At 40.7% G+C, this 22,427-nt stretch overlaps 1 protein-coding gene across 1 annotated transcript in view; it reads left to right on the forward strand.

Moving 5' to 3' along the window:
- Nucleotides 1-832: 832 nt before the first annotated feature.
- vipr1b (vasoactive intestinal peptide receptor 1b) overlaps nucleotides 833-22,427 on the forward strand; it is a 36,496-nt gene continuing 14,901 nt past the window's right edge. The window contains exons 1-5 of the mRNA XM_035143170.2: nucleotides 833-1,175; nucleotides 6,642-6,732; nucleotides 8,962-9,072; nucleotides 20,284-20,384; nucleotides 21,292-21,389. Of these exons, the coding sequence (XP_034999061.1) occupies nucleotides 1,122-1,175; nucleotides 6,642-6,732; nucleotides 8,962-9,072; nucleotides 20,284-20,384; nucleotides 21,292-21,389 (455 nt within the window). The 5' untranslated portion in view covers nucleotides 833-1,121. The remainder of the gene's footprint in view (nucleotides 1,176-6,641; nucleotides 6,733-8,961; nucleotides 9,073-20,283; nucleotides 20,385-21,291; nucleotides 21,390-22,427) is intronic.

Raw genomic sequence — 22,427 nt, forward strand, 5'->3', positions numbered from 1 at the left:
CATGGCTGATATGTTTCCTGTTCGAGTAACATGCCTTCGAGGCTGTAATTATTTTCCAGGTAAATGACCCCGTGTTGCACTAAATTATCGTAAGTGATAATGAAAGCTCAGGGTGGCACTGACACTCATTAACCAGGTGGGACCTTTATTATTATTTCATTTGACAGAAATCAGCATTTAGTTAAAGGCACCTTGTAGATATTCTGGCCCCTAGAACCAATACTGAGCAAAGTCTTCTATGTTTTTCATGTGTTGGTCCATGGTTTGTTTGTATTGTGCACGCACATGACAGCTTGGTACACATTCCTGCTGCAGGTTTGACTGTTTTGCGATGCTTACAGTGAAAATGTGCCAATAACGGCCGTGAAGAAGAAGACTGCAAGTTAGCAAAGTTGCTGCAGAAATTACTCAGATTCATTTTTAGGACACTTCATTATGTTGCTCAAAAGAAGAATGTGGTCTGAGTGATGAGACCTCAGGACGCATGTGGGTGCATTCAGACCTGAACTTAGCACTGACCACTTGTGATTGTGATTGTCAAGCTAGATAAATTGGATGAATGGATAGATTTATCCACTTTGTAAAAGTATGATAATAGAAAAATAATGATTAGTTGGAGGAGAGAGGGTGCTGGCAGAATAATGAAAAGAGGAATTACCTCTATCATTATTGGGTCAAATCAGGTTTAATCCGTTCAGTCTCCTCATATCTGATGTGAGGTCACTGACATCACAAAAGAGGAGTCACCGCTTACACAGCAATTAATCAGAGGTCTTCTTCTTTACTTGCACCATCTGAGACCACATCAGTCTCACCTCCAGCAGCAGCAGCAGCAGCAGCCTGACGCTCTGGACTGAGGCTCTGGAGTTGTGAATGGACGGGGGGGCGGGTTCACTGGAACACTCGCAGCTCTCCTCCTGCTGCCTCTGGAGGAGCGCACAGAGAAAAGAGCAGTCAGACATGGAGCAGCAGCAGCAGCTCTGAACAAACACACACACACACACACACACACACACACACAGATCCTCGCTTTCTTCACACACACATTTACTCACTTGATCTGAATTAACTGAGGAGCGCTAGCAGCATCGAGGAGTCTTGAATAAGAAAGTAAAAACAGGATGGATGCTTCACAGCTGATTTTCCTGCTGCTGTTGTACGGATATCTGCCAAAAGTAAGTCTTTAAAAAATCTCAAATAATCACCGTTATCACATAATATTGTTTTTATCTCATAAAAGGTTTTTATTTATGTAGTTAATGGACAGTTTATGAAGAAAAACTGCATGAAAGTGAGTTAAAATCTTTTTTTTTATAGTTTCATAGTTTTACACAGGATTAAAAAAAATTTGATATACTGTATCATCTGTTTTTAGCGAACATTTTAGACACTGTATGTAAAAACAATGTATTTCCCACAGTCATTTTTAAATTTTCTGGACATTTAACCCATTTTACTGGTCTTTGATTTTACTCTGTTCAAAGATGTTTTCACTTCATAGTAAGTCTCACTGTGAGAGAAACATATTTCATCTTTCTGTCTATTTATTCCATTCAATTATTTTTGTATAGCGCACAATCCTAATATACACTATCTCAAGGCACTTTACACAGAAGGTCAACACCTTAAACATGTATAGAGAAACCCAACAGCTCCCACAATGAGCAGCACTTATCTGAGCATAGTCACGAATATGAAAGTGGGCGAACTCGGGTTTCTATTTAAGGGGGATGTACGTTTGACTTTTGCAACTTTTACATCCAAAGTCTGATGTCAACAATTCCTTTATATTAACAGTTTAATCTTACTTGATATAGGACAAATTGTGTATTTTTTTATTTAAGATGCATGCACAACTGTAAGTTGCTGTATTGATTCTGCAGGGAGTCTCCGTGTTTCCGATCAGTTTTATGTGCGGTAAATGACCAGTTTTATATTTAGGACTTTGCCGTTAATAGTTGTTTCTCCCTCTGGGTCGAGATAATTGGATAGAAACCCTCTGAGCGCTGCCTCGTGGTGATATGTCACCTGCTCTGCAGCAGGGGATGCTGGTGCTGTGTGAAGTGTCCGCTGAGGGTGATCGGTCTTCCCTGCATCTTAGCTTTCAGTGACACGTACAGCTCTTAAGATATATCCCAGGAATTAATTGAACAACCGACGTGGACATGCACCAAAAGCCAGCACCTGGTGGTGGGATAACCTGATTTACGCCTTTTTCATCAGGCTCAATAACAATGTCCTCAACACTTACTCCCTTATTTTCCACAGATGTTTTTATCTGTGTTAAGGAATTTCAGAAATGTTTTCCTCTCACTGCACACGATTCCATTGCTCGTGCATATTATCTCTGTCAGGTAGCCTATCTGCAATTTCAACGACAAGGAACGGCGGCTTTATGTTACATCTTCAGAAATATGTGAGGAAATCAAATAAAAGTCTGAATCTAAGCAGCTTAAGGTTTCTGGATTATGATAATGCATTTGGGTGGGTTTTAGTCGTGACGCTCTTTCCAGGCAGAATCGACAGTGATCATGTCTCTTCCTCCTCACCTCTGACAGACACCCGGCCCACCCCGAGGCTCCGAAAGATACAATCCAGATACGTCACTTGTTGACATATTTTAGTGGCTCTTACAGGCACCAGTGTGGAACACGTGTAATGGTTTGTCATTGTGCCCCCGCTGGGCAGCAATTGTGTCCTTTCCACAGTCCTCGCAGGCTGCAATAACCCACCCTGACATGTTACATCAATATATCTAGTGATATAGGAAATGTAGTGTTGAGGGGGGGTTGCAGAAAAATCCCATGTGTGGTAAAAGACAAGAAAAGAGTCTGAATGTGGCTGCATGTAAACGTTATTAGTTTAAAACCACGCAGTGTGGAGGGGGGGCGATAATGACTTCTCCTCCCGGTCTCCTTCAAAACATGAAGCTACCTGAGAGAAACGGTGGGAGATTGGGCAGACGCTTATTTCCAGAGCAATTTACACGTCTGCTCAATATTACGCACTGATGTGTTTCACTGTGTCTCATTTCAGATACTTTAAGTAGATTCAAGTAGTTCACTGTGTGCTTGTCCCGTGTTCGACAGGATAGTGGAAGATGGTAGTTGTGTATGTACCAGAAAAGGACGGCCTGCACCATAGACTGTGAATAAAGACGGACGACATGACCGTTTCCCAAAAGTGAAGCCAAAGCGATTTGATCATAGTCCCTGCCTCCTCCATGTTAGCAGATGGGAGATGGACTGAACTAAAAAGTCGTAAAGATGATTTGATCTGTCATTTTAGGTATAGTTCATATCTGATATTTGCTCAATTTCAAAGTTTTCCCTGATAAGTTTGGTTTTAATTAGTTAATTGATGCTATGATAATGAAGTGAAATGTCAGGATTGACAGCTGAGATTGGTCGAGTGCGTGTGTCGGCGGGACCTTGATACCATGACTCCAGACACATCTTTATAAGGAGCGTTCCCCCAAAGGTGAACGTAACGAAACAGAAACTTGTTCTCAAATGGCCTGAATGTGTCAGGTAATAACTACTGACATAGGTGTCTTTACATGTTACAAATGAATATATGTTACTCATATAACTGCGGTATAATTGGCATTGTAATAACCTACTCACAGTGCACTGCATGTTGCCATAATAGTCAGCGTGAACATGCTTATGAACTCAAACTATAAAGTGTCAGTATTGAAGATTGTGAAATAAGACGCGTTTCAGCTGGATCCTCAAACACTTCCTGTGATTTGTTCTGGGTGGAAAAAATCTTTACATCTTGTCCAGTCGACTGTTGAATTACCTCTAAGTGTTGAAAATCAAGGTGACGGCTGCAGATGTATACAAACCGTGGAGCTGCTGCTCTCCACTAGAGCTTTTAGGGTCGGGGGATAAACACGTCACTCTGCATTGAGCCGCCACACACAGACTCAAGTTTCTCCCTTCATTTTCCTGTCAGCTCGCCTCATTTTAAATTTGTCCGTTATCTCGTAAGTAAATGACAACAATCGCTAAAACAGCCTGGTGGCGCTCAGGATCTGTGCTGAGATATATATGTGGTGTTCTGCACACGGACACAGTGCCTGTGTACGTGAGTCCCTGAGGCCTTGGAGAGGTCCAATTATCATCTGCTTAGTTTGGGATTGACGTTTTGATTTATTGCCTGATGCAACAATCTCCACGACTCAACTGACTGTAGATACTATTGGTGCGTTTTCAGTATTGTTTACTTGTAAGCACTTAACGTTTGTGTTCAGTATTTTAAACTCCATCGTAAATCACTGTCAGGACATTTTTACCTTTGTCTCTTGTATTATTAAGATTAGGAAATCTACCCCAAACTCAGCCAGTCCCATAAATCACACACTCTGAACTCTAGAATTGGTTTGTTATCATGGTGTCCTCTCTGTGTATTCTGGCTCTACTCGCAATATACAGGGTTATATGTGAGCTAATTAAAGACCTTGATGCAACAAAGAGAGCTTGATCCTCTAAAGTCCCTGCGCACATTCCTTCATCATGTCTGTTTTCCAGCCTGATGGGAGACTTTGTTTCAGTTTTCTATTGTTTATGCAGCTTCGATGGTTTTCTGGCAAACTTTATTGTTCGTTGTCACTGATTATATTTCGCAAAAAACTGAAAACAAAGCAGTGCACTACTTGCATATCAAATTCAACTGATAACATGAGTTGTTAGCGAGAGTTTTTAGTTTGAGGGTTAGGGGTAAGATGATTTTATTTAAAGTTCCAGCAGAAGTACGTGTTTTTAAAGCGAGACAATGTAGCTGGGGAAACAGCGGCCTCTGTGGCAACAAGTGGTACAGAACGCTGCTGCATGTCGTTTCTGTTTGGGTCCGAGTATTATATAGCATGATATAATGTGACGCATAACATAACACAATTAAAATTAATTTGTTTTAGTTGTTCTAAACAAATACACATTGATTAAACAATACAATCACAGCTTCACTTGACGTTGTGATCACAACAGTGATATTAAACCTCTCCACTTTGTTAAGTTCACTGTGATAATAAGATATTAACTTTCCCTCCGAGGAGCTTTTGGTTTCAAATCCTCTCCCAAACGCTCCACTACTAAGTTGCTGGACACTCAATTTCTTGGTAATCAGGAATAAGGTTACCAAAGGGTCTGACCAACATGAGATTTCCTCCTCCGTCCATGTTGCTGTGCTCAGATAATGTCAGCAGATTAATCCCCTGCCTCCCGGCTACTGCTGCTGCTATTACTGCAGGATATGTTGGATTTTCTGTGGTAATCGTCTGCAGGCAAAGACTCCTGTGAGCAAACCTGTGTGGGTTATGACGGTGTTAGGAGAACCTCACGGGGGAGAGATTGAGTTAGGAGATAAATAAAGCTCAGGGTGTGGAGATAGAGATAGTTTGTACTTCTTTTATATCTCATGTTTCCATGTTTACCTCCAGGTCACCACAGTCTGAAGCAGAACATGGTGCATGTTACTGAGTTCTTGTGATGATGGTGATGATAACCCGCAGCAGTATTTTCCCCTCCAGACGTGTTTTAGAGGGATATAATAATAATTTTCCTATAATCACGGAAGTTTCTACACAGTAATAACTCTGCCTGAGTGTGAGAAGTTGTGCAACGTGACCTGCTCTTTGCAGACGTCATATTTTGTGCTCAATTATTTCTGCACAATCAGACTTCACTAAGCACAGCAGGTCCATCAGCTGTTGGGTATTTACTTCTTCTTTAAACGATGCACACTGCTGACGTTTATTCCGCCTCATTATGTTGAGTCATTACACTAACGTGCTTGTTGCTGTCGCTCTGTGAGATGTTGTGTCGTGTGTGTGTGTGTGAGTTGAGTTTTGTGTGTTTTCTGCTCTCTGCTGGCTTAATAAAGTCGTATATTGGGAGCTCAACCTCCGACTGAACAGGGCGTTTGTGGATGATGGATGAGAATGATTTCATGTCTGACAGCTCCATGGGGGTTGGGGCTCATGAGAAGAGAAAGTAAAGATATCCCTGCAACAACCAATTAGAGAACATGAGTTGTACAGTTGTAAATACTTCCTGCGCTTTGTGCATCACTCTTCGCTGCACCCTGACCTTTCCTGCCTCCAGTGTCCTATGTACCATCGTATGAGGGTGAAGCCCCTTTTTCCTGGAGTCCATGATTGCGCTCGGCTTCATGCCGACTTCTCCTCCCTCTCTTTCTCTCTTCATCTCCACTGACCTTCTCAAGCTCCTCGCTCATCTTACATATTTCCATTGACCCACCGGCTCTCTAACCAGCGGCTGTCGCTCCGCATTTTTCAGCCTCTGTTGACACAGATGAACATTTGCGGTAGATTACTCAGTGGCTGCCTTCTCCACTTCCTAATCCATTTGCATGATAGCATCTGTTTGCCCAGCGAGAAGGAGCTCTGTTTGAATTTCAGACATGGAGGACATTTCTTTGTGTTTACTGTGTTATAAGCCTGAGGTTCATTCTAAGAACAAAGCATGGAAAGCTTCAGATGCAGGAATGTCTTTTATTATCAGCAAATGTTTCCTTCCACGTGACCACTCTACCAGTCTCGACCTTTTAATAACTGTGATGTGATGGAGGCATATTCGATTCCGGATGCCTGAATGTGCTTTTCACCTCTTCCACAGGTGTTATCGGTGCAGATGTGTGACGTGGTGAACGAGATCGAGCAGGAGAAGGAGCGCTGCGAGAACAGCACCTCTGGGAACATCACTTCAGGTCATTTTCTGAAATACATTTTCCTCCATCTGGCTGTTTGGAGGGTGCAGGCGGCTATGCCGAGGAAATGGGAAACAGTATGAGTAAATAAATAGTGAGGTATAAGGTAGCGCAGCGTGGGAGTTTTCAGATAAAGCTCCATTAAGGGCAGGCAGAAATACATTTTCAGACAGAGCTGAATGAATTACCCTGACTCTAACCTCAGCCAACTCTTACACTCAAAGGTTCAAGGAAATTCACATTTAATTGCTCATTTAGGTCAAAATCCTAAAGGAGACATATGATGCTTTGGAAGTTTCTCTTTCCTCTCGTGTGTTATTCAAGTTTATAGGCTTATAGCGTAGGAGAAGTCACATGAGGTAAAGATGCTGCCTTCAAGGTGAAAGGCATTAAAGTGTTTAAAAAACCTCAGTGGGCAGTGTTTGCAATTTGCATAAAAATTCATACTCCTTCTCTAGGACATAAGATCTGAACAAACAGACATAAAACACATATTAGTTGTGTGACGTTCTCATGATTATTATCATTATTTCTGATACCAATCCAGAACCGGCCTTAGAATCATCATGTTTCTCAGTTTTCTTCAGTATTAAAGTAATCCAGTAATCCTTAATGGACACAATTACTTCCAAAATGTCTAAATACAAGAACTGTAATCCCCCAAATCAAAGTAGGGCAATGAATAATAATAGGAGTGACAAAAATTGTTGTGTTATGTTTATAATCATTTTGGGTCAATACTGACTATGAAATATTCCCATCAATAAAACATAAAGTACGTCCATGGACACAACTTTTTGATGAAACACAGAGTGCACCTTCAGACGTGAGACCATAAATACAACTGTGAATGATTTTCTCCCACACTGCCGTTAAAAGTCATGAACGCAAACAGGATGAGATAGAATATTACATATATACATATTAAATTGAATAAAACTAAAGATCAGTCCTTCATATGACCCCATGAACAGGGTTAGAAACTCATCTGTTTTTATATATAACCGTTCTGTCTCCATTTACTGTCGTTTTAATAAAAAGTCACCACTCACGCTGCGCCGTGTATTCGCTGAATAAACATGAACTGCCTGCGTGGAAACAGCTTTGCACCTTATCTCTGCGGCGACCCTCATTTCTCCACTTCCCTATCTGCTTCCTCCACAGGAAGGTGGTGGAAGCTGCTCTCAGCGGTCACGTCCCTAATAAATGAATTAGATGAATGTGCCTATACGTTCACATGGTCTTACAGCATATGAAATACAGACATGGACAGAACAGATGCAAAAATGACATGACAGTTTGTGTACTCATTAATGTATGTTGCAATAATGTTATACACATAATTAACGTTTGAGATTTATGTACACAATAAAAAAGATTTTGTGCTTTCATGTTTTTGTAGCTCAGAAATGTGTCTGTCGCAGAAATTATGCTTGTGTTTTGGTGATTTCACATTTTCCGACTTACGCCTTCAAATTAAAAGGTTATGAATTCAATTTCCAATTTAGAGAGGAGTTAAAAGGAAAAATTCCAGTTTAGCTGCAGCCAAATAAACAATCTATTTATGGGCTCCTAATCTATGGCATGTGTCTGTTTATGCCTCAGCATGCAGTGTGTCAGAGGAAACTAAACATCCAGTGACTGTGGTGGTGCAGCTTTCACCTTTTAATCCTAATGGAAATTCAATGGAAGCAAAACTTAAAAAAAAAAGTTGAACTAAAATAACAATAAGAAGTACTTACTGATGAAAGTGTTTCCTGAGCTGTTGGAGAGAAAAACGAAAGAATGGAACCAGCAGTTACAATATTTAAGAGACACAAAAACGCTGCGGAGTTCATCTTCTCCTCCTTTGTCATCGCTGGGAACAGTTTTCAGAGAGGTGACAAACTATCTAATTATTTATTGAATGATAAAACTCAAAATAAATTGGATTTTCCCTTCTCTCTCCAGCCAGACGTCACAGACACGAGCGTGTAAAATGTCTCCAATGTGGATTCACAGCCATGTGTCGTCTGTTTATGAAATAAATCTCACTTGACAGACTTATAACCGGGAGTTAAACACTTATATTGAGTTGTACCTGTCAGTCACTGCTGCATCAGGGATATTGATTGTGTCACGGATGTCACGTTAAGCACATGATGAAAAGTCACCACAGTGTGTGTGTGTCCATCTGTGTTTGTCAGTGTGTGACACTCTGAGTGATCCCAGGTTAATCTCTCCCGACAGGTTGCCAAGGAACATGGGACATCATCGCCTGCTGGCCGTCAGCGAGGGTGGGAGAGGTGGTCACAATAACCTGCCCCACGTACTTCAGCTACTTCAGTGACCAGCACAAAGGTAAAATCCTCCTTCTTCTGTTACTGCTGATACAAAATCTATCCAGCCACTATCTATAGAGTTTATCCTTTGAGGGTCGCGGGGGGGCTGGAGCCAATTGCAGCTGACATTGGGCGTGAGGCGGGGTTCACCTTGGACAGGACGCCAGTGTATCCCAGGGCCGACATATATATATATAGAGAGAGAAACAACCATTCATGCACACAACTAGAATGTGGGATCATACCTGCAGCAGCCCTCCTCTTCAATTCAATCAAGCTGCACCAAGTTGCACTTTTAGAAATCTGTTCTTAGAGTTGTTAGGTCTTTGGACTTTGGGAGGAAGCAGGAATATCTCGAGAACACCAACACAGGCACAAGAGAACATGCAAAGTCCACACAGACAGACCAAGGTCGACCCGCAGGTTTGAGTCCAGACCAGAACCTGCTTGCTGTGAGGCGATGGTGCTATCCACTGCCACACCGTGCCACTAAGACTTTATTTTCGTGTACTTTTCACTTTTACTCCAGCAAATATCTGTGCTTTCTACTGTTGAAATAGTTATTATATTATATTATATTAGAATTTTTTATTAAAAGTACTTACTTACTTTTACTAAAGTAGAAAAGTTACTTTCACTTTTACTTTTATGTGTTTTATACTTTTACTAAAGTGAAATGCTTGAGTACTTCCTCCATCTCTCCAAAACATATTATACTCAAAATACTTTCTGATTATTTTTCCCTAACCGACAGTTATGAGTTCACAGAACTGATGTGCACATTCGAAACAATGAAAATCTGTGATTAAAACAAATGCATTGTCCTTGAAATGTCTGAAAATGCATTCATGCTGTAGTAATGTGATAATGTGGAGCAGTTTTAGGTTATTTTCCAGTGATTACTATTTATCTAGCTGGGAGTGTTTTGACATCTATTCAAATGATCATTTGTTGGGAAAATTAAAGGAAGGACCATTTCCAGATTTATTAGTGAGATTAGCATACAGTCGAGCCTTTAGGACGATGAAATGTGTTGCTTGCATGCAAATGGTCATTTAGATTCATCAACGCGGTTTCAGCATCAGCTCCTGAGGACACGAGGAAGTTATGAGGAGCCCTGCAGAGGGCTGAAGGCAGATGACAGACAGGACAGTGGATGTTGACTCATGAGCCTCATAGCGAGCGTCGTTACAGCGATGGTGTTTGCATCCATAAAACTTTTTGACCATTTCTCTAATGTTCCCGTAGAGCGAGAAGAGTAGACCTCTCTCCCACTGCCTCTCAACCACAGCTTCTCTCAGACAAAGCTCTGGTCTATCCAGTGTTGACGCTGTGGACTAAGTGTTTCAGATAGAGAGCAGGAGGGGGGGGGGTTCTCCAGGTGCCTCAAACCCGGGATCCGAGTTGATCTGGGTTACTGTAAACAGTGTGTAGTGTTTACACGAGCTAAAGGGGAGAGCAGATTTAAAGTGAGCACGTAAAAAACCGGTCAGGGTCTGAGAAAACAAGCAGGAATCCAGATCATCCTGAAACCTTTGCTTTGGAACCGGCACAGACACAAAGGAGGAGGGAGGATTCACAAACATGAGATAAGAAAGAGAAACAGGCCTCAGGGCACAGACAGGTGAAATATAAGAGCCTGAATGAAGATTATTGCATCTAAGGACTCGTTTTGAAACTTTTCTGATCGCTTTCAGTCAGTTCTCGGGTGGTTTCGATGTTGTTTCGTGTTTCTGTTTGAAGTCATTTTGTGTCTCTGTGCTGATTTTATGTATTTTTTGGGTTTGTTTTGTGTTTTTCAGCCCCTTATTGGTTGTTTTCGATCTCTTCATACTTATTAGTTTGACTTTTAACTGAGCTTTATGACTTTTCAAACCGTAATCACGAACAGTCACTTCATACAGAGGCTATGTCAGGGGGCCCCTATGCCAGAGCCTCCGTATGAAGTGACTGTTCATGATTATGGTGATTGTGACGTCTCGGGCTCCATCCTTCCTCCCGCTATTTTCCACTTATGAAGAACATTTTAATATTTTGAACATTCCTAAAACTAGAGCACAGCTTTGGATTTTTGCACTCTTTGCTTTCTTATGTGATGTCCTTGGATATTCGTCCTTTGTTGTGGATGCATTTCTACCATTCACTTCCCTTCGTTCAAGAACCTGGCGTCCTTGTTTATCGCTGTCTCCACATCAACTCCTCAGCTGCCCCGAGACCTTCAAAGTATCTGTCAACACCTGAGCCATCAAAACATCGGCTGCCTGACTCAACGATCACAAACTTATTCTAAAAACTTTGGCTCCTCTTAAATTACATGAAGAAAAATATCACTGCCTGACACTGGTGACTTGATTCACTATATACTGGTTTAGTGTCACTTATTTAATGCTGAGGATAAAAATCCCATGTTCTGTTCTCTTTCCAAAAACATCCGAGTGTTTGAACTCATACGGCCCCTTAATACTTCAGACCTGTTGTTCCTCTTCATGATCACTGGACGTCTGAGCCAAGGTTCATGTCTTTGTTACATTTGATCCGGTTAGTTTGGGTTTCACATTTAATTGAAGTAGAATTAAACCAAATAAACTAAATACTTTTTCATGACATACATAAGTCCTGTCATCATCACCTACATGGGCTGCTTTTTCCTTTACTGGACAGTGAGTAGTTTATAGACGTGCGTGAGTCTGACATAGCAGATGTTCTCTCAACTTCCTGCAATTGATGCAAAGGTCCGAACTATCCCAAAACAAGTTTTTACACTGAAACAATCCGAACTGTGGTTCAGTTCGATCCAAAACCACATCGTTCAATCGGACTAAATTTTGGTCCTTGATCCAGACCTTGGTCCCGAGCACCTTGCACACCCATTATTTTGGTTCAGACTAAACAGATAAGTCTGAAAGTCTGGATGCGGCCCTTAGATACTGTGGTTCAGCTTTTGGTACAAATGTTCTGCATCAATTAAACATCTATCTATATTTTAGTTACTAACCTTTATCCTTAAATAAGACTTGTTCTGCAGTCTATGAGCAAAACCCAGAATCGTGAATATAAACTTTTTCGACCTGCTTCTTTTCACAAGGTTGCTTGAATTGATGTAAGTGAGATATTGAGTTATTAAATTAAACACACATCATTGCGGGGGAACACGGTGGCTCAGATCAGCAAGAACACCAGTTTGGATATTTTCTGACCCGAGCTTCTCCTTCCGATTTTCTCCTTCACTCTCAGAGTCATTTTCCAATCTGTGCTGATGGAAATCCATTTCCTCTTTTCAGCAGCTCTTTCACCTGCTCCTCTTGTGTGTCTGTATGACCCAGCCGTGCAGTCGCTGTTCACTCTGACCTCCTGACTGAGAAATGTGCTAATAGACGACTATTGACAGCACCACTGGACACAGGGCTTTTACTGTCTGGTAACCAGTGCCACACTAACAGGTGATACTTCACTGTAAAATCCATCTTGTCCAGGTCATATAAGTACAAACTCTGCAATGAGATGGATAAGATACTAACTCTGGTGTTAGTCTGGCAGCTGAAATCAGTTTGATTAGGTTTTCTCTGATAAAAGTTTCTATTTTTACAAAGGCCAAAGCTTCACTTTGGTTTCTTGTCATGATTCTTCCCCTGAACAGACTCTGGAACTTTTGATTTATCTTTGTAAATATTATTGTTGGACTGTTTCCTGACTTTAACCCTGTTATTTACCTTATTACCCAGTTTTAGGGGGAAGCATAGCATGCAGAGCTTTAGAGTTGTTGTTATCTTCAGAAAACACAGGGCTACCTCTTTCCACCTGTTTCCAGTCCGACACTAAGCTAAGCTAACACACTACATCTCTAACAGCCTGAAGGTGGGATATTGATTTTCTCATCTAATTCTTGGCAAGAAAATTGCTGCAGAGGATGACGAGGTGTAAATTTAGATGAGCTAACGTCTATAATTGCAACAGGACCAATACATCCCATGGATGACAGTAAGAAAACTGCAGTTGTGCCCTCATTTAACGTATAAGCTTGATGTGTGCATCATTTGTTGCAAAGTATCTAAAGTTTTAAGTCATGTTCGTATATTTTTGTCGTTTTACATCCAAAATCCTTGACTAAATGTGGGTGATCTCTTTTACCTTTGCACATATCTCAGATGTAAATGAAGCCAATCCACCACCTCTTAGAAATATGATCTCCAACGTGTGAGTTTTATTCTTTTATGTTCCCTCTGGGAGCGATAATGCTCTCGTACAGACATTAGCATCTCAGAGAGTTAAACAGCAGATTAGAGACACAGGTAAATGTGACACTTCAAAGATGGAGGATGTACTTAAAACCCCACGTGGATTGATGGAGTGATGACAGAATCTAAGTTTAACACTGTTGGGTGTTGGGGTCTTATTTAAATATCGCTTTGTGTTATATATGAATTTTTCATTTTCACCGTCAAAGATTGTGTTTTTTGTAAATTGATCAGTTATTTACATTATATGTACAGTATGAAGGTGAATATCAGAGAAACATTATTATCAGTCTGTAGAAATGAATGTATATTATAAACATCGTTGTATGACAATTACCTCAGTGTTAACTTGCATTTCACATGATGCACAGTTTAGCCACAAGTTACCTAAGCGAGGAGTTGACCTATTATTTATTCAGTGAACACACAAACAAGATCGAGATATTCTAATATACTGGGACTTACCCTTTATAATAATATCATTTTCTCTGATTCAACTTCCTGGTAATGGTCGATTCATCTCGTTAGAAATCATTAAAAAAGAGACTTTGACTCCTGAAGTTATATTTTTAGTATCAAAGAAAGACAGCGATAATTGTTGGTGCATCAACAGATACAATACAAACAGGAACTGATAGTAAACTGAACTGGATACATTTTAGAGATGCCATATTTCCAAAATGTAAATTTCTATAACGTGGCTCAAATTGTAGCCCACAACTAACTAACCACCTTGTGCTTCCTGTGTTCTGAATGTGCGATGCAAGAAATCAACGAAAGAAAGTAATTTGATTTTATTCTACAACATATTTTCATTCATTTCTACCTTAAACTCAGGATTGCCTTGACACGTCTTTCACTCAAAAGGTTTTAAATTGAGTTGTAAACAAACTAATCCAATTGATTTCTTTAACTTCATCTTCCTCTTTAACGGGAACCTGACCTTGTCACCACATAGAAAGTTTTAGATTTTAATATCTGACGGGAGATTTTGTTGAATGATTTTAAAAGCTGTAAGCTCCATTGTTGAACCTGTGCAGGTGAAGCCAACACTTTAATAGTTAGACATGAACTTTACTTTGAATCCTGGCGACCTTTTGTCTGACTATGTTGAGTGGGCGTTTGCAAATTGAGTTAAATTACATTTGAAAATGTTCAGCCATTCTTCCTCTTTCTCCTGCATACACGCTGAGAGTACAACATTTTCATGAACTTTTCCTCGTATTGAACCTTTTTTTTGCTCGCCCCACATATTCACTGAAATCGTTGTACCTTTAATAGGAAGCATCAATAACTTGTGATAGTTTTCACCTTGATTTATATCATCATCTGTTTTTGCTCTTCAGGCACCAAAATATCATTTTCACATTAACTCTATCTCAGCGTGTCACAGCAGCTTGGTTGTGTTACACAGACATGTAAACAGTTTCCTGAATGCTTCAGTCCTCTGGGGTCAGGGATAGAAACAAACATTATTGCAACCGCTGCTGCTCAGGAGACCTGTTCCACACCACTGAGTTAACCAAACACACACATTCAGTACCACACACACTCACATGCAGTGGAACTAAAGCTGAACATGCGCTGAAGTCCCAATTTTCCAGAGGGTCTGTTTGTGAGAAGGTAAATGTCTGAGTCAATTGTTCCGGACATTTTCTGGATCATTTCCCCCTGATATAATGTCCGGGTGAACCCACGTGAGAATATAGGAGGAAAATGTCCAGAGAATCTACAGTTGGAAAATTAAGAAAACAAATATCTCAGGACAAAAAAGAGGAGCCATACACATGGAAGATGCTGATGAAGATGTCAACTTTGAAAGACAAGATTGGAGAGCTTTTGGCGATAAGAGCCTGCGCCAGGTGCCGATGTGCTATAAACAAAGTCTTGATTTCCGCAGTAGAACTCATACGTCATGTCCTGACCTCATCCTGAATGTTCCAGACATGTTCCTGTTGTCGTGAATGAGTCTGAATCTCCTGCTTCTTTCTTCACATGTGAAAGGCAAAGTTGGTCAAATGTCTGGACCCAATGTCCCAGACGGAGTTCATGTCTGTAAACGGCTCGACAGGGTTGCTGCAGAAACTATTCAGATCCTTTCACTTTCAGGACACTTCATTGTGTTGTAGATTTCATTATAATTGAAGAGCTTATTGGATACATTTAACATTTATTTTACGACAGACATCAACTGGCAAATGAAATCGGTTGAAGTTTACAAAGCCAAACAAAAATCTCAGGGATAAAATTGTGGAGCTGCATGAGTCAGAGAAAAGTTATAAAACAAATTCTAACCCTGATCCAGAATTCATGTCTGAAAACAGCTTCGGTGAGGAAAGTCACATCAGGGAGGATTGACACATTATTTAAATTTGCTTTGACCAGTTTAACAGTTCTGACTCTTTCCGTCCCTCTTGTCAACGAACCATTCACAATCACAGTAATGTAGCATTTTACAGGAGCATTTTTCTGAAGATGAGCCTGAAGGATGTTCTCGAACACGATGTTCTACTGATCATAAAGGGCGAATACCAAGTACTGAAGCATAAATGGAACTTGAGAAACAATATAGTACATGTACATTCTCACACCTTTTCACACCATATAATCAATCAGCACAAAGTTTCTATGCTCAGTGGCCTTCACAGAGATGAGTCACTGTGAGAGATGGAGTTGAATACGTGCTCATCTGCAGGATTATACACTGTGTAGCAATCATAACACACAACATTACATTCAAGTGGGAGGAAGAAGGAACAAAAGAGTTGATATTTCTCTGATATGGTCATTTCTTCAATTGTACTTTATTTTCTTTTTCGTGAACACAGGACTAAACGGCTTTAATCTTCTCTGGACCAGACGGAGACTGTCTAAAAAGTAAAACAACTTCAGACATGTAACCAGCCATGAATTTCGTTTTAGATCAGTTGTTGAGGCAGTGACTTTTTCGCTGCTCACGTTGATGGATTTGTTGATGTGACTCTTCTTTGGTTTCTGTTAAAGTGCTGCTTTACGATCAGATGCAATCAGCTCCAGTACAGAAGGAGGATGTTGTCGTCTATTTGCCTCCTCTTGGTCTGTGGCAGCAGCCTCAGGCTCTAAATAAAATCATTCAACTGTGGAGACTTTGACTTCCAGCATTGGCACGGCCGGAGAATCGGACACTGTGCAGGATATTATAAAGCGGTAAAAGGAGCATCGGACGTTTACTGACATGCCTGACCACGACGTTTAAGACATTAAGAGTTTGAGGTGAACTCCTCTGGAGACTTTGCCTGGTTCGGCTCCTTCTGTCTTACTTCTTTATTATTATTATTCCGTCGGTCCATCCATCCATCATTCCTCCTGACTCCCTTTAAGTTTTCACCATCTTGACATTTCCGGGTGAAGAGGACACTAGCACAGTCTGACTGCTCTGACCTGAGAGAGCAGCACGAAATGACATCTATCTATCTATCTATCTATCTATCTATCTATCTATCTATCTATCTATCTATCTATCTATCAACTGTTGCATGTAACAGAGTTTATCAAGAGAAAACTAACAATATTTACAACATTCATGAGCAAAGACAGTATCTAACATAAATGAAGAGCTGTATCAAAATATGGTGACACTAGAGGAGGTTACATCAGGGATCATGGCAGAAAAAAAGCGATAACAGATCCATCATAGATGATAAATGAGGCCCTTAATCAACGACATTGTAACAATGGAGAGTACGTGCCCCAATCATTGCATCTTGTGGACGTGTGCCATTAATTTCTGAGAACGTGCACAACCGACACACCAAACGGATGAAGGATACACGAGGCAGCCCTGCTTTCCTTCCTTAGTCTTGTTTATCTTTTTTCAAAATCTAAATATCGTCTCACAACTTTCAGTTTTGTGGGCTTTAATTTTGATTCCAGAGTCGGCACCAATCAGATCGCACATGCTGTGCTGCTGAGGAAAGGGTTGAGGTATCCAAACACTTATTAAGTTTTCCACGCAACACAAACAAAAAAATCAATATCCAACGAGCTGATGCCATCCCAGTGCAACACCACGTTTGAAAACTCCATATCTCTTACAGTGAGAAACCAAATCTGAAAATATTGCTTTCATCAATCACACAACACTTTATAGGGATACGTCAAATCATTCACCTCCCCCTGATCGTGGAGGCATTTCTGGGAAACCTATATTTCCTAGCTCTGCTGTTATGATGCAGTCAATACGGATACAAATTAAATAAATTAAAGTGTTCTATAATGACACAGATCCACGACGGCTGAGGATGCCCCCTGTGTAAAAGGACGTGCTGCCTCAGGTGACCATGACTCCGCTCGACGGGGTCATTCCTCTTTTTCTCTGCAAATGGCTCGGCGCTGTGGCTAATGACAGAGCTCCACTTACTCTTCTGTCGCACACAAGAGGATGTGGTGACAGCGGCTGGCATCACGACCTGCATCATCGTTCGACCTGTATGAGAAGCTGCAGTAATGGGACTCTCAGCCGTGGCTGTCTGGACGCTCCTTTTTCCATATTGTGAGTTTCTCTCTGCCTGAGTAAAGACAAATAGGAACTAAACAACAAGTAAAACAACAAGTAGTAGATAAAGATAGATAAATTGTTAAATGGTAATAATCATATCATTCATTATTTCTAAAAATTAAAATGTTATGTTTGAAATACAGTTGTGAAATTGTACTTAATATGTTTGACTCATTCGGTCTAAGCCATGCAAGCAGCGTTGTGCTGGTGATGTCAGTTCACCACTATTGGATGGAGTGTGATAAAGACAATCCATGGAGGAAATGGTCCATGGTCTGGAGAGTCTCGATACAGGGACATTAAGCATTGGTGTTGATTCCCCACTTTTCTAGGTTGTTCCTGGTTTTGTCTAATTTTGTAAAACTTTTCTTACCCAGTCTTTTCTGCTGAAGGTTGTTCCACTGGGTCCACCGCAGCAATCAACTTCTAAAGCCTGAAAACCTCTTGAAAGACCATTTACATGATAAGGTTCACTTAACTAGTTTTTGATGTCGTTGTAACAGCCACTTCCAGTCGCTTTGGGAGCATCACAAATTAATCTAATGTGTCATCTGGGAGTATGTAGTCAAATATATTGAATGAATCAACAAATAAACGTTACGTCAGACTGGATAAAGGAGGAAGTTGTTCTACTGCTACTGCTTCAATTCTGATTGGTTCGATGTTTACATGTCAGAAGTGAAACCTTGGAAGAAATCGACCTTGGTCTGTAAAAAATAAAAGCTGCGATATTGCTTAGTGAAATTCTGTTGTTGATGTGAAAGCTTGCATTGACTGGATACAGATTTAAGAAATAACAATACCATGTGAATTAATAATTTCTAGTGTGCAAAGGCCTTCATATACTATATATATATATATATATATATATAATGTTTCTCTCTGTGCAGCAGCCTTGAGTTCAGGCGCAGCTACTTTAATTTCAGGGGCTTTTCTTTCCCCTCTCTTCCTTCCCCTCTATCCGTCTGCAATATTCAACAATGCAGCAATAAATCTGTTGAAAAGATCGGTGGTGAATCATCCAGAGTCTACGGGTCTGAAAGATGACTTTACTCCTACTTTAGTCAATTCAGGAACCTCAGGCGAATTCAGCCCACGCGCTCCCACTGCACCATTTCCAAAAACCTCTGAAAAGTTGTTTGGTGACAGCAGAGGAAGGATGTTGGTTTAATGAGATGTGTGTGTGTGTGTGTGTGTGTGTGTGTGTGTGTGTGTGTGTGTGTGTGTGTGTGTGTGTGTGTGTGTGTGTGTGTGTGTGTGTGTGTGTGTGTGTGTGTGTGTGTGTGTGTGTGTGTGCAGCAGATGCACACACCCATGAAAGAGTTTTTCGGTTAATAGAGGGATGGATTCAACAGATAAGGAACAATTCACTAACATCCTTCCAGCATGATTCTCAAATGCAGCCGCATCCCTGATGGAAAACGGGACATTTCAATCACATGACCTTTCTCTGACTGAGCAGCATTCATACAGACCCTCCTCTGCTTCATTTGCTTCCCCCCACAGCTCATTACCTGCATATAACATTTGGCCGTAATGGGTTGGTTTTGCAGGCACCGAGCAACTTGGCTGTCGGTCACATTGATCACAAATGAACCTTTGATGCCCCGTAAATGAATAAACTATGAATAAACCCCATGAATAAACCAAATATCAGATTTTTTTGATTTGTTGCTCCCTTTACAGAGCATTTCATCTGCAATTAAATACAAAATAATATTTTCAAGTTCCAAAAACATAATAGTACATTTTAATTACTACGTTCGATGAGGAATCGTTGTTTTAGCAGTTCAGTCAGACAACTCACTTTCAAATGTTTGTTGCAGGTTAGGGTTTGGCATCTAGGCTCCGACTTAGTCCCTCCCCCCCCCGATATAATTACATAGATATGAAGGGAGTGATGAGCAAATACTTGTAACCCCCCCGTCGGAGCCAACAGGTGGATGCTGGGGCGGTGGAGGGGCTGAGGCAACTGGGAGCAATACTGACGCAGCACACCCTTGTTCCTTTGATGTTTCTACTGTGAGAACTAAACATTTATGTGTCGGGTTGTTTGGCCTTAGCAGAGGAATGTGCTCTCTGTGCCATTCTGGTCTGAGAATGTTGATGTATCCTGAACATTACATGCGTATTTCCTGTGACCGGAGCATGGTCATCTGTATTTGCGGTTACATGAGCAACAAGATATAAGAATGTCAACAGCCAAATGCTTTTCTGCAGGCACAGATATGTACAAGTCAATAAGGGCACATCAGTGGCAGAGTGTCGTGCAGCAGTTTGAAGAGTTGTTTGCAGGGAACTAACCAGTGTGAGATTTCAGCAACTGGAACGATGCACAGTACGTCTCACAGAACATAAAGTGCTGCATCGATTTTAAACTTATACTGGGGAGCAGATGAGAGAGAAATCTACTGCCTGGGCAGCCTAGTTGACCTCTGCATGTGTTCTTCATCTCCAGGTAACCTCTCCAAAACCTGCACGGCAAACGGCTGGACCGAGATGAGGCCTATAGATATCGCCATAAACTGTGGATACAATCTGAACAGCACCAGCGATGATGTGAGTAAACTGCGGTGGTCGATAAGAGCCTGCAGGACACACGCTCAATGGTCCTGTTGTGAATGAGTTAAGCAGCACAGTGGGAAACCATCTGGAAAGCCAGTTGGGTAGAAGGGATTAGGTTGGAGAATGACTTGTATTTACTCTGTGGGTGAGTGTTGCTGGGCCCATCAGGGAAGTGGCTGAACTGATGAACTGTTGGTGTCACCACTCCAGTGATTCCCTTGTTCATTCTACCCTCTTTCTGGTACTTTTTTTTATGTCTGGGTTTAGGCTATTGCAATATAACTCACTGTACACTATAGTTGAGGTCATAGTCATTGACATCTTCAGAAATGTTGCCTTCAAGGCCAGGAGGGCAATAAATACATCAAACGTTGGTCTTGTTTCTTTGGGGTTTAGTTTAAATGCAGAGAGCGAACCTCTGTCTGTGCTGTCTCAAGTGGAGCAGGGTGAATTGTGGATGTGCAGGACAGGGTTGTAAAAGCCGTCTTGGTGGGTTCTCTGCTCCCTCAGCCTCAGAGGCTGCCTCCACTACTGTGGAGTCAGGAGGGACCTTCCTCTAAAAGCAAATCCATGTCCGTCCTTCTGCTTTCTTTATATCTACATGTCGTTTTCTTCAAGCACAAAACCTACTTTGCAACGGCAGTAACCACGTGACGCTGCTCTAGAAGAATCTATTATATTGAATGACAACCATTACCTTGGAAAATGTCAGTGGATCCAGTTCTATTGATTATTTTCAGGCGAGAGAAAGACACAGTTCAGGAAATATATATAAATATACATTAAACAGTGTGTGAAAACAAAAAAAGCTCTTCACCATTTCTCTGTTTTCTTCACCATGACTTGTATTGATTGATATTGTTTGATTTTGTATTGATGGTGTTTTCTCTTTTCTATGCAGGGCAAGTTTTTCTGGCAGGTGAAGATTGGCTACACCATCGGTCACAGTGTTTCCCTCATCTCTCTCTCCACGGCTATTGTGATCCTCTGCATCTTCAGGTACATAAAGTACAATGTCACCAGATTTTTGTTTCATCGGGAACCAGTACCTTTAATCTGGAGTCACAGGAGTGAAATAAAATAAGGAAATCTGTAAAATATTAATATAATAAATGTGGAAAAATTAGGAAAGATAAATAAAAGGGAAAAAAGCAATAAAGGAAAGCAAAAAGCAATGGTAAAAGACAATATAACTTACATTACATTCTTTAAACATTCAGAAAATAAAACATTTATATACAACAGGTACATTTATTTAAAAAATATATAAATATACATTTAATGAATAAATGAGAAAGTAATGAAATTCCACATTTATTTTCCTCTTCTTTTACAGATTTATCTTTTTGTATGACTCCAAACTTCTCCACTTATGAGAAGCTTTGAAATCCTCTGGGCCTTTTGCCCTTACACAAGAATTTGCAATCCTTTGTACTTAAATAATTTCCCAGGCCTCACATGGTCAGTTTTATAAATGGATAAAAGGATCGGATGAAACAGAAAGAGAATTCCCAGCTGCGGAGCCACAAAGCCACAGTGACGTTATCCCTGCTGTGATGCAATGTCGGCAACGTTTCACTGTCAAGCATCAGAACTGGGACTCGATAATATCAGATCAATGCAGCCTCACGTCTGAGCAGAAATAAAAGGCTTAGCTTCAAGAATGAAAGACAAGAAGAAAGATACAAACACTTTCGAAATAAAACAAATTGTCACTCAGGCTTGATGTTCGTTTATCTTTGGACGGTGCACATCCGCAGCAGTTGGGAGATTAAACATCTGAAGTACACAAACTAATCTGTTCCCTGTTTGAGTGTTTGCTCAATAACAATTACTCTTCCGATAGTGAGACTGAAGCTTTTTTACATGTAGAGGAACATGAATAGATAATATATACAGTATGACTCACACAGTAGGCTACAGTAGAGTGCTTCTTCTTCTGAAGGTCGTTCCTCTATTTCATTTACATGAGATCTGAGCACGACCTCCAGAAATGTTACAAGGAAACGTCAAAGAAATATGTCTGAAAGAAGACGC

Source organism: Hippoglossus stenolepis, chromosome 19 (assembly GCF_022539355.2).
Source record: "Hippoglossus stenolepis isolate QCI-W04-F060 chromosome 19, HSTE1.2, whole genome shotgun sequence".
Taxonomy (NCBI): Eukaryota; Metazoa; Chordata; class Actinopteri; order Pleuronectiformes; family Pleuronectidae; genus Hippoglossus; species Hippoglossus stenolepis.